The sequence below is a fragment of the Copidosoma floridanum genome, unplaced genomic scaffold (genome assembly GCF_036245765.1).
Source record: "Copidosoma floridanum isolate Cflo_tuat_1 unplaced genomic scaffold, Cflo_Japanese_pri ptg000009l, whole genome shotgun sequence".
NCBI lineage: Eukaryota > Metazoa > Arthropoda > Insecta > Hymenoptera > Encyrtidae > Copidosoma > Copidosoma floridanum.
In genome coordinates this window covers 8,557,704-8,569,341 of record NW_028321886.1, presented here as the reverse complement: position 1 = coordinate 8,569,341, position 11,638 = coordinate 8,557,704, and the positions used below count along the sequence as shown (strand labels likewise).

The 11,638-nt window shown below is 34.5% G+C and overlaps 3 protein-coding genes across 6 annotated transcripts; 1 reads left to right on the top strand and 2 right to left on the bottom strand.

Moving 5' to 3' along the window:
* Positions 1-358: 358 nt before the first annotated feature.
* Mpcp1 (Mitochondrial phosphate carrier protein 1) lies at positions 359-3,498 on the bottom strand. 2 transcript variants are annotated; one of them, XM_014351053.2, is made up of 6 exons: positions 3,396-3,498; positions 2,989-3,224; positions 1,722-1,882; positions 1,406-1,642; positions 1,036-1,332; positions 359-958 (listed from the first exon to the last, which is right to left on the bottom strand). In XM_014351053.2, exons 2-6 carry the CDS (start codon positions 3,119-3,121, stop codon positions 731-733), a joined length of 1,056 nt encoding a protein of 351 aa, XP_014206539.2. In that variant the 5' UTR covers positions 3,122-3,224; positions 3,396-3,498; the 3' UTR covers positions 359-730. The 2 variants fall into 2 exon arrangements, with proteins under 2 accessions (XP_014206539.2, XP_014206540.2); XM_014351054.2 differs by having other exon boundaries at positions 3,386-3,465.
* A 1,499-nt stretch (positions 3,499-4,997) lies between these two features.
* Pabp2 (poly(A) binding protein nuclear 1) lies at positions 4,998-7,925 on the top strand. Of its 3 annotated transcripts, none has more exons than XM_014351092.2 (7): positions 4,998-5,192; positions 6,808-6,944; positions 7,019-7,133; positions 7,197-7,264; positions 7,345-7,586; positions 7,668-7,760; positions 7,866-7,925. In XM_014351092.2, the coding sequence occupies exons 2-7, from the start codon at positions 6,810-6,812 to the stop codon at positions 7,888-7,890; spliced, it is 678 nt and encodes a 225-aa protein (XP_014206578.2). In that variant the 5' UTR covers positions 4,998-5,192; positions 6,808-6,809; the 3' UTR covers positions 7,891-7,925. The 3 variants fall into 3 exon arrangements, with proteins under 3 accessions (XP_014206578.2, XP_014206575.2, XP_014206577.2); XM_014351089.2 differs by having other exon boundaries at positions 7,857-7,925; XM_014351091.2 differs by lacking the exon at positions 4,998-5,192 and adding an exon at positions 5,948-6,134 and having other exon boundaries at positions 7,857-7,925.
* A 1,488-nt stretch (positions 7,926-9,413) lies between these two features.
* Dpm3 (Dolichyl-phosphate mannosyltransferase subunit 3) lies at positions 9,414-11,632 on the bottom strand. Its single transcript, XM_023389261.2, has 4 exons — positions 11,466-11,632; positions 11,155-11,378; positions 11,030-11,071; positions 9,414-9,464 (listed from the first exon to the last, which is right to left on the bottom strand). Exons 2-4 carry the CDS (start codon positions 11,374-11,376, stop codon positions 9,414-9,416), a joined length of 315 nt encoding a protein of 104 aa, XP_023245029.2. The 5' UTR covers positions 11,377-11,378; positions 11,466-11,632.
* Positions 11,633-11,638: the final 6 nt, after the last annotated feature.

Genomic DNA, 11,638 nt, shown 5'->3' with positions numbered 1-11,638 from the left:
TATTTTTAATTTACCTATGCATCTCATCAATCAGCGTGTGTGTAATTATATTTCGTTTTCAGTAGTCTACATATCATACCGTACGACTGATTATCTTGATCACGAGAGCTGACTTATTGTCTAAAGAAATTTCTATCCCAATTGTATGGAGGAGGTACAGTATTTGCTTGTTTGTTAATGCCATTGTTGACTCTAAGAAACGTACTCACGTTACATTCTTTTCAAACAAAAATTGATGGATTTTTTTTCTTTCCATGTGACAACTTGTTCTTGTTTTAAATAAAAAAACAAAAGGGGATAAGTAATTATTTAAGTAGAGAGTGATGAATTTTCAAGGGTCATAAGTAAAGTACAAATATTTGAACGGTGGTGCAACCAGATCGTTTATTTATAGTGATCGTTCTATTTACATCGTGACAATAAATTGACATTGTCGAAATAACGGAGTTGAAAGCGTACTTGATTTTTTACAGTACGATTTATAATCATGTACCAGCAATGAACTTGCATCGCAGTATTAATTAAAAATTACCTTCCCATAATTGGCATAAATTAAGCAACAAGAGAGTACGAAACATTAAATAAATACTGTAATACATTTAAGAATGGGCAGTTTTTTAACAATTTAATTTGTTACTGGGAAGGCAACTGAATTGGTCTAATTATTATCATTACTCTAGCATTCTTTAGTCAGATGATCCATCATCTTTATTTTTTGAAAACGTGATACTTAAGCTAAACCGTATTTTTTCTTGAGACTTTCTGGCATCTCTGGTGGAGGAGGACGCGGCATGCGAAGCCATACCTTAACAGCATCGTAAATGAACCATTGAGCGGCAGTGAGAGTACCAATCATGACAATCCTAGGTGCAAGACCCTTCCAGACTCCACCAAAACCTAACTTTTTCAATACATCCACGGCGCTGGCTCCCTTTTCTTGATTTAGCTTGGACACCACCTTAATTTGTGAGACACATGTTTAATGAGTATTTCAGTAAAGACATTGTCAAAGTAGTCGACTGTGAGAAATCTTACCGAGTCAGCAGGGTGTGATACAATAGCGCAGAAAACTCCAGCAATGTAACCAGCAGCAAACGTAACAAGCAATTGCTCTCCTTTGGTACATTGAGCACGTGGCTTGGGTACAACGTATTTGTACAGTAGTTCGACGGTTCGCTCAAAGCAAGCGAATTTCATCATTGTGTATGGAATTTGGCGAAGCCATAAAGGTACCAGTCCCTTATAAAATCCGCTCATACCTTCTTCAGCTGCGATTTTAGGGAAAGCCTCTCTTAAAGTGTTGGCAAAACCAGGTGTTGTTTGGATTTTAACCTTAAAAAAAAAATTTATTACAAATAAGTTTAAAAACTTTGAGTAAGATTTTTTTTTAGCAAGATAAAAGTACCTTAGCTGCTTCAAACGGAGCCAAACCAATATCAGCAAAGAATTCTGCAGATGCAGAAGAAACCAAGTACAAACTTGTTCTGTACTCATAAGAAACCTCTTCTCCGACCAGGTTTGAGTATTGTACCTTAAAGACTTCATAGAGTCCAAACTTGAACATTCCTTGGACTGAGTATCCAAAAAATGTAGGGGCCCAGCCCCTGACCAAACCTCTTGTACCATCTTCAGCATGTGTAACCTGAGTGATAAAAAAAATTATAACTTTCAGTGTCAATACTTTTTTTTTACCACAATTGAAAATAATTGTAATTATTTACCTTGAATCCGTTTACAACAGACTTGTACTTTTCTGGATTCACCTGAATACGGCATTTAACCAAATCCAAGGGGGTGACCATTGTGTGGGTGAGACCACAGGACAAGATACCACCAAGACCACATAGCATGAAATAGTGGTTTGAACCAAATTCACAGCTGTCTATAAAGTGAGTCGATTGTTTGTTAGCAATGGTATAATCGGGTGATAAATTGATAAATTAAAAGTCAATGAGAATCAAGTGAAATAATGAAAATAAAAAAAAAAATTACATTACAGTTACATTAACAAGAGAAAAATCAAGTGTCAATAAAGTTGTAACTTGGGGAAGACTCAACGTCATTGTCAAGAGCGCAAAAAGACAAGGGGAGCAAACTAAAACCAAGCAAAGAGTACCTGTAGAGAAAAGAAAAAAAAAAGAATGAAACTATCGGCATGCAATTGAAATGCGGACATCAGAATCAGCTGCAGTAAGAAATTTGCAGAACGTCATGGCTCGTCCTCGGACATCTGGCTCAAGTTCAAGATCGCCTCGACGTCAAATGACCTCTCACAGATCGGTACCGACCAATCGGTATCTGTTTTATTTTTACCCACACGACACTTAGCTTCAACGCGCAAGGTTACCTATTATCATCAACCTGCAATTGAGGGACACATGCCTAATAACGGATTCAGGAATATCATTGAGGAGGTGGAGGATAAACAGGAGCATCAGGCAGTAATCGTCACGATTCTGCTTGCAAAATGGCCGCTATTATGCAACTTGACGTACCATCGACGAAGTCTTCTGGACGAATGTCCAGCGTGTGGAGGATTATCGAGAATAATAATTGGATTGTCAAGTATAGCTTGTAAGCCTAAACGGGGCAGACGACGCGCAAATACATCGTTACCGCGTGCGCCACCGCACACTTACGTAAGCACGTATTTGACACGTCCTTGCATTGGCGCGCGGCATGATGAGAGCCAGCCAAGAAGATGAGCAATGAGACTTTTTTTCGTAAATGAAAGAAAAGGCCTCTGTTGGTCGGTTTGCATTGACATTATCCGTTTTACGTATTCGTTACATAATGGGGGCAAAAGGTCGAGGTAAGGATAAAATAAGAGCCGTTGATTAACATGCGAGGAAACATAGTAAGTATAGCAGAAACAGAGACAAGTCAAAACGCTGTAAAAGATGCTCCGACCGGGAATATTATGAGTGCTGGAGTATTGAGAGAAAGAGAGGGATGTATACATTAGGAGCACGGAGGTAATAAACTCACCGCCTGGTAGGGCGTCGGCTGCAGCTATGGTCCTGCCCTGGACGAGACCTTGGGGCTTCTCCTGCTGGCTTAGTTGTTGATGGGGTCCCGAAAACGGGGTCGACTTGGACGCCTCCTTCAGCGCCGAAAACATCCTGCTTGCTAACTTGTCTCGCTCTCTTAGATGATAACCACTTGTCTGTGCTTGCACCACCGCCGAAAAGGGGTCGGAGGGGATGTTACGGGTATTTAAGTATCTGTGTACAGGAAAACAGAAAAAACACGGAGCTTTTATTTACAATTTCAAGTTATCTACTTAAACTTTGACACTTGACGCACACTTGATCAAGTTAAAAAATTTTTTATACACTTGTATAGCAAGTATTTAAATCGTTAGCAGCCGTTAAAAAGTGCTAACCTCTGCTTACCGTGACGGATAGAAGGAAAGTGGTAGACTCCTCTTTGCAGCTGCCGTGAATGTGCGATGATCTTGGCTGCTCCGTTCGGCGGGGGTTTGAGTTTGGGAGAGAGAGTTGCGTGCGCTGCGCGTGGCGTATACCTTATACACAAAGATTCGTTCACCTTACAATCCAGGGACGGTCGGAGACGAAAGTGAACAAGTGCTCTTGCTCTTCTCCGATCGTCCGCGATCGTCCCTGACCGTACGCGATGCGCAGTTGTACACGTTAGGTTAGATTAATGCAAAAAGTAAACAAACTTGTTTGTATTTGCACTTCTTTATTTACAAACTATTGTTTACATACAGTATTAACCTAACCTAACGTGTACAACTGCGCAATGCGCATCGCGTACGGTCAGGGACTCAGGGACGATCGCGGACGATCGGAGAAGAGCACTTGTTCACTTTCGTCTCCGACCTCCGACTCGCCCACACTGTCCCTGACCGTCCCTGGATTGTAAGGTGAACGAATCTACAGTACACACATAAAACTTGGTGTCACAATGTTCACAAGTTCTGCAATTGTAAGCATATACACAGCTCAGCGCCTTGTAGTACTTTTGCAATTATATATACTTATAAACTTATTAATATTTTAACCACTACAAAGTAAGAAAATATAATTAGATCCTCTCAAAGTTTCATGGCTTTATACAATGACTGTGCTCTTTTAATTAAAAAAAAAAAAAAAAAAAAATTCCTACTTTTGGCGTTTTTCTTGAATATTTTGGACATTTTGTCAGAAATGACTAACTTACGAAAAAAGTGAAAATTTTGAAGTCACATATGCACATTCGAAAATACTTATCTAACTTATTATCGGCATAATATGTAATTTCAAAATATTTTAGATTTTCGTAAGTTGGTCATTTCATAGAATACCTGACAAATCGCATTATAGAATAAAATAATTTTGTTTTATGACATGGTTATAAATAAATTTAGAATTTTCACTTTGGCACGCATTTTCACTTCAGGATATAATGAAAACTTACTTTAGTTGAAATAAATTTTTTAAATTTAAAATCTCGGTTAAATATAAACTGTTGGTACTTTATTAGTACTTTTTTAAAAAACATTTTACATTTTGCAGGGTACGTGTTGAAAATCAAAAGATTCAAAAGGTCGATCACCGTCACGGTCCTTTCGGTAGTACAGTGGAGGCCGTTTAATTCTTTGAGCGGGAAGTATAAAATTGACTAATGAAAGAATTAAGTTATGTGACCGAATCAGCCAATGGAAATTAAATGTTTGAATTTCCCGCTCAACGAATTAAACGGCCTCCACTCGCTTAAGTAAGTATTTCTTTCGGTAATCGGATTATTTAATTACCGTAATCCCTATAAAATAACCAAAAATATTAAAAGAACGACAATGCGCACGCGTAGTTTAGGGATTATCGAAAAAAACTGCTTACTTAAGCGAGATATCGAATGCCCCGATCTTTAAAAAGTATCGATAAGATAGGGTAACACAAAATCGAGATATATCGCAACTGAAACAATTGCGAATGTGGAAATGTGGATGACAAAAAAGAAAAGAAAAAGAGTGGGTTTCTGCGTTTCTGGTGTGTGTCGGTGTGTGTCGGCATTGTCGGCAACGACCGACGACGACACGACACGCGTCAGTATAGCAGAGAGCACCTTATTAAAAATACTAAACGAAGAACGTATCAAATAAGAATTATTATCCGTCAAAAAGTAAGGGGGACAATTTTCCGAAATCTGGGGCGGATCGTAGCGTCCCCACGCACCGACTGTTCTGCGTAAGTACACAAAATGTATTATTTTATATACAATCGTGATATGCCATTTGCCGTACTGTCGCTATATAGTAGTGTGTGCATGTATAACATAACCATCAGTTTTTTAGATATAATTCATTGTAAACATCAACTCACGTACGTTTCAATATGTTATCGGATTTGTAAATCATATTCATCACCCCCTCCTTGACTGTCCTTCAACTGTTAAGTATTTTAAACAATTAATACAAAGATGAGATTCAAAAATTTTGAGCTTATGTATAATAAGTCCGAATACCGGGACAGTTGTACTTGAGACTTATTAGAGTGCTTGCTTGTGTAGTGAAAATATCAACTCAACTCTACCATCTACTTATAATTGTAGGTAATAATAATAATCATAAGTATATTGTAAGTATCGGTAAAAAAAATAAAACGTGATATTTTTGAGCTTTGAATTTTATGGTAGTTAAGTTTCCTCGACTCGTATTAAACATTCTTTGCTTCCCGCAGTTTAATTCTTATTTCTCATTATCATAACAGTAAGTAATACTTGATAAATTAAACATGATTTTGCTTTATTCACATTTCACACATCTCGACTCGATATCTTTCATTTCTCTTTCTCCTCAAGTGTATTACATACATATCTCTGTGATCTGATGGACCCATGGCTTGATGGCTCCGATATATATACCTATATGATGCATCAGCTAGAGTCGAATTTCTGCTTTCTTTTTTCTCTTCCGCGCAGAGTTCTGTGTCTGCTGCCGTGTTCTGCAGCAGCGCTGTAGTATATATTCAGACGCTTGCGTGTGCTTCCTTAGTTAGTTTAGGGCAACGGGCAAAAGAAACGGAGCGAAATCATCAGTGTACCTTCCACAAGGGATTACTTATAGCTTTCTCAACAGGAACGATAAACTCTGATGGGGAGCATTGTAGCAGCAGCCGAGGAAATTTAGTGTTAGTATTTCTTACGTATAAGTATTTAAAAAGTCTTTACTTTATTAACTCATTTCTCATGGTTGCACGGTATAACGTAAGAAAAGGGCACCATGCAGAAAAGACGCCGGCTCCTACACACACGAGGCGCCTCTGTATTTTGGAGTTTTCGGAGTCGAAATCGTACATATACATAACATTAGTTTCTTTCATTTTTCCATTTATCTTGAACTATGCCCATAACTGTTAGCTTCTACCGTTTCTTTTATTTTATCCGCCGTCTTCTTTTCTTTTTTTTTTTTTTTTTTTTTTTTTTTTTTTTTTTTTTTTTTTACACGTGATGGTATTAACTTCCGCCAAAGCCGCCGAGGAATGCTGTTACCATCCCTCCAATGTGTGGTGTAGACCTGTATTAAAGAACGACTAAACTACTATGCCTACCTACCAGTATCATCTACAATTTACCATATATGCCATACACGTGCTTATCTGATTATTCATGTGCAGGTACAATCATTTTCTTAAAGCCTGCCCGAAAGTTAGCCTAACTAGAGAGACGTTATTTTATTTTTACTATCGATATGACCGCGAGCATTGTTTTATTAACTACACACAATATCAAAGTACCTGCAAGCTTATTACATTTTTCCATGTTGTAAACAAAATACTTAAGTACATATTATTTTCATTTTAGAAATGTCTGAACCAGACCTGCTGAGCAGCGAACAAATCGACGGTTTGGATGTTTTAGAGAATGGTCAAGAGGTTGACACAATCATGCAGTGTGACAGTGTAAAACGTGATTTTAATGAAGCCAACATTGATGACCCTGTAAGAAATTCTTCATATTTACCACTTGAATAAATAATTGGATTGCCTGTATTAATAAAATTTAATTTTCACAGGAACTTGAAGCTATTAAAGCTCGAGTCAGAGAAATGGAAGAGGAGGCTGAAAAACTCAAACAGCTTCAGTCCGAAGTTGACAAGCAAATGAACATGGGTAGTCCTCCTGGAATCAGTAAGTTGCAACGATAATTAATTTATTAAGGTTATTTCTTTTAACAAATTCATTTTTTTGCAGCTAGCCCATTAAATATGTCAATTGAAGATAAAATGGAAGTAGATAATAGATCTATTTACGTTGGCAATGTTAGTAACTTATATCTTTGGATCTGTAATTTATACTTCAATGATAACTATTGCTGTAAATTATGAAAATTTGTATACAGGTTGACTATGGTGCTACTGCAGAAGAATTAGAACAACATTTTCATGGTTGTGGCAGTATTAATCGAGTAACCATTTTATGTAACAAATTTGACGGACATCCCAAAGGGTTTGCATACATTGAATTTGCAGACCGAGATTCTGTTCAAACAGCTATGGCTATGGATGATTCTATGTTCAGAGGACGTCAAATAAAAGTTATGCCAAAAAGAACAAATAGACCGGGAATGTCTATGACGAACAGGTTAGCATCACAATACTTTTTTGAACATAATTTATTGTGCTCAGGTATATTACCATAAAAATTATTTTAATATGTTTATAGAGGACCAAGAGGAGTTAGAGGGTACAGAGGAACGACTCGTGGAATTAGTAGGGGAAGCGCTTACTTTGGTTATAGACCAACCAGGCGTCCAAGGTAATAAACCGTTTTTCAATGATGCTCGTCGTAACTCATTGAAAATTTTTTATAAAACATTCGACAATGTTTTGTGAACAATTATTTTCTAATTAGGAGTTACAGGCGCGGATACTACATGCCATATTGACTTGTTAGGCATTCTTCGATTTTTATAATTCTGAGGTAAGTTTCTCATAATTTTTTTATCATTCTTTGTAATATTATCTACTAACTCTATATTAAGATGACTACTATTTCACCATTGATTGTTCATTAATATTTTCTTCGTTGATCACTAACATAAAACTTTATATTAAATCTTTTCATGTATATGTACATACGTATGTATGTGTGTGTGTGTGTGTGTAAATAAGTTTTTAATAAAGGAACCTAATTTTTCTACATAAATGATACAATGTTGTACTATGCTTCCAAATATAAATAGGTTGTTTGCAATGACAGTTAATAATTTTCATAAAATTTATTAGTGTTGAATTACAAATTTATTTTGCTTCTTATGATATGTCCACAGAAAAAAAAAGACGATGGAAAAAAAGAGAAAGAAAAAAAAACTTCATGTGAAAAGAAAAAAAATGATTGGACTATGATGGGCACAAATTTTCAATAATTGATGATTTTTGAAAGAAAAAAAAAGAACCACAAGCAGTGCAGAAAAAAAGAAAGAAAAGAAAAAAAAAAAAAAAAGAAAAGAAAAGAAAAAAAAATGAAAAGAAAACTTAAATCCACCGCCAGTGGGACATTGTAGTTCAAATGTATTAAATTTTTTTCTAACCTATTATGTTCTTCACTATTTTCATCATTCAATGTACAGACATCTTATCTTAACTGCGAAAATATTTGCATTAATAAAAAAAATAAGTTTGAAAAACGCCGAATATATACCCTTATGCAGTCAACAAGTGCATTTAATTTATAGTAGGTATATTTATTTGTTAGTATAAGTAAGTCTGTTCACTTTTTTACTTTTTCAAAAATCGGAAGGTATGCGTTTGCTACTTGTTTTTGAATAAATTATTAAAAAATGTAACTGATGGCTAATTTTACTTTTTTTTAAATAAATTTTTCAAAAAAAGGTTAAGATTGTTTTCACTATATATTTGTATGACGAGTTTGTTCTAATTAAAATTTAAACTTATACAATGATACAATTCTTGTACTGATTTTCCAAATATTTGATAATTGTCTTGCTTTTTTTAATTGCGCTTTAGAATTTCGTATTTTTTTTCAAATAAGATAAAAATTAGTCGAGTGAATTTATAAGAAAACAATTGCCAAGCATGTAAAAAAATTAACACAATACATGGATCGACTGTATTTTATAGAAGCCGTTTTTTTATAATGCACTAAGTTATATTAAAATACTTTTAAACATTAACCAGTTTACATGTATTTACAAAAATAAGGATTTCAACTAATGTACAATGGAAAAAAAAGAAAAAAAAAGAAAAAAAAAAAAAACATTGTTTATTTCATTTGGATAAAATGTCTGTATACAAATATTTTCAGGAGTAATAATTTGGGTTTTTGGGTAATGACATACAATCCTATCTCATATAAAATAATTAGATTAGTGTTTAGTGGTATTCCATATTTAAAAATATTTTGTATTGTACTAGTACCGCAATGGAGGTGCGTAAGCTACATGAAAGCTTATGTATTATAAAAATCATAAGAAATTACTATTGCATGCTTTTTAATCTTGTACTGTAAAAATCGGTATCCGAAACCGCTTATAACGTGGGGCGGCGCGATGAGTGCGTGGCACACTTTTAAACTCTCTTACTCTCATACGTTTAAACGCACAACTGATTACGACCACGGAAAATTGATTTAATCAATCATAATAAGGCTTTAACTGCCAAAAATTGGTATAGATGCCGATTTATATTATTTAAAATTCAATTCGTGATTATTGATTCAAAAGGAGACCATGTACAAAAAAGTGGCATTTCATTTAATTAATTTGTTTCTTTGACGCAAAATCGATTGAGCCTAAGAAATAATAGATGGCTTGCAAAAAAATAATTCTAGATGCCAAGTTCTTGGACCTGCGATCGAAGCTTTAGTTCCACGATACCAAGAATTAATCAGCATCTCTTTATGTCACCTTACGTGTGATGGGATTTTTAATTTGAATAGCCCACTAAGGGGGTGCCAGCAAATTTATAAATAATATTGAAGGTACGTTTTGAATGAGGAACTTTTTTTTAAATTATTACATTACATCTTTGAAAAAGAATTTTCGTTTGAATTAATGTTCTTTGACAAAATTATTTACAAAATTTGAATTAATTATCTTTGAAAAATCTACTTATTTCTGTATATTACTATTGCAGACTAAGTAATTAAAAGACAACTATTACAAGGTAATAATAGTTTTCAATGATACTTCAATCGTCTTCTTTGTTATGCACGACAAAATTATTTTCTTGATTTAATAAAATATACAATATACATATGCACATACAATAAAATATTTTACTGGATAGAAATGTATTGACAATTAATTGGCCAAGAAATTCAATGAATTCTGTTTACAAGTGATTATAAACGTATAGATGGTTAATAAACTTAATATTTTTTACTTTTAATATCAACAGGAAGGGCGCTCATGTTTAGTGAGACAAGACCAAGGGGCACTAAACCTATGGCATGAGATTATTTCAAACTTGTCAGTACCCTGTGAATTGACGCTGGTTTCCAACTGATTTGCTGCATCCTTCTCGAAAAATATCAACGACACAGATGGCTGAAGAAACGAGTCCTGGGTTAACTCTAACAAGTCTCGTGTATTTTAAATTTGTGTACTCTTCCGGTTCAAGGTTACTGTTGATTCTTTTTTTCATCTACCTCTTTGCTTTTTTTACATCTCTGAACGTCTTTTACATATACATCCTTCTTAACATTTGCCGATTTTCCAACAGCACTTTGGTGGGTCCATGGCTTGATAAGAATACTTTGATGTCGTTACAACAAATCTTCCATGTTAAGGAATACTCATATACTTTGCAGTGACTAAGATCAAAAAAGTGAACCAATAATGTTCTCTTCAGATCAGGAGGAAATCGCTATTTTGTCTTTGATATCGATTTAAACCGATGGACAGCAATTTTTCGACGAGAAAAAAATTTGCATAATGTCAATGTATCAAATACAAAGTAATTAAGACTTTATTATTAAAGTTTGCTTTTTCTTTTAATAAAAATATAAAACTGTACAAAGTATCTTAAATCTCAACAAGTTTTTTTGCTACTCTTTGGAAAAATAATACCTTTGGACTCTAAGTCAGCTCTGGCTTCTTTAATTTCCTAAAAAAATAATTTTAAATAAAATTTTGATGCTAATGCATGTACGAATCATGCATAAACAATGCCAACGTGTAAGTACTTACGTTTTGAAGTTCAATAGCAGCTTCTTCGCAATTATTGAATGTTAACACTCGGTACGTAACAACTGTAAATGCATAGAGACCAAAAAAAAATATGAAGATAATTGGGAAGTAATTAATATACCATTCGACCTTGGGAGAAAAGTTCGATCTGTTTAAAAGTAAAGATATCCATGCAACAAACATTGCAATCGCAACTGTCAGCCATTCCATAAACTTTGTCATTTCTGAAATAATATTTTTAAAAAGATGCTTACGTGTCACTGTGTTTATTCAACATGTATTTTACTTTAATAACAAAAACTCCTACTTACTTGGTTTTAAAAAAGCGTATTGATGTTATATTTTTATGTACTTATAAACACATGACTTCAGGTTTTTACGTTCAAAAGACTTTAGCAAAATAAAGACAGTCAAGTTTACGTTGTATTTTAGGTTAATTGTTCGGACCGTATGTAAACTTTAAGGTTGCATTTACAACAAAAGG

Bases quoted from the DNA above. Each gene is read 5' to 3' on its own strand.
- Mpcp1 (XM_014351053.2), bottom strand. From the start codon at position 3,121: ATGTTTTCGGCGCTGAAGGAGGCGTCCAAGTCGACCCCGTTTTCGGGA. The intron at 1,883-2,988 runs GTGAGTTTATTA...CTCACTTTATAG, and splicing joins AGCCGACGCCCTACCAGGCG to ACAGCTGTGAATTTGGTTCA. The intron at 959-1,035 runs GTAAGATTTCTC...TCACAAATTAAG, and splicing joins TATCACACCCTGCTGACTCG to GTGGTGTCCAAGCTAAATCA.
- Pabp2 (XM_014351089.2), top strand. From the start codon at position 6,810: ATGTCTGAACCAGACCTGCTGAGCAGCGAACAAATCGACGGTTTGGAT. The intron at 6,945-7,018 runs GTAAGAAATTCT...TAATTTTCACAG, and splicing joins AAGCCAACATTGATGACCCT to GAACTTGAAGCTATTAAAGC. The intron at 7,134-7,196 runs GTAAGTTGCAAC...ATTTTTTTGCAG, and splicing joins GGGTAGTCCTCCTGGAATCA to CTAGCCCATTAAATATGTCA.
- Dpm3 (XM_023389261.2), bottom strand. From the start codon at position 11,376: ATGACAAAGTTTATGGAATGGCTGACAGTTGCGATTGCAATGTTTGTT. The intron at 11,072-11,154 runs GTAAGTACTTAC...TTATTTTTTTAG, and splicing joins CTGCTATTGAACTTCAAAAC to GAAATTAAAGAAGCCAGAGC. The intron at 9,465-11,029 runs ATTTTTCCAAAG...TTTTTACAGTAC, and splicing joins ACTTAGAGTCCAAAGGTATT to AAGATTAAAAAGCATGCAAT.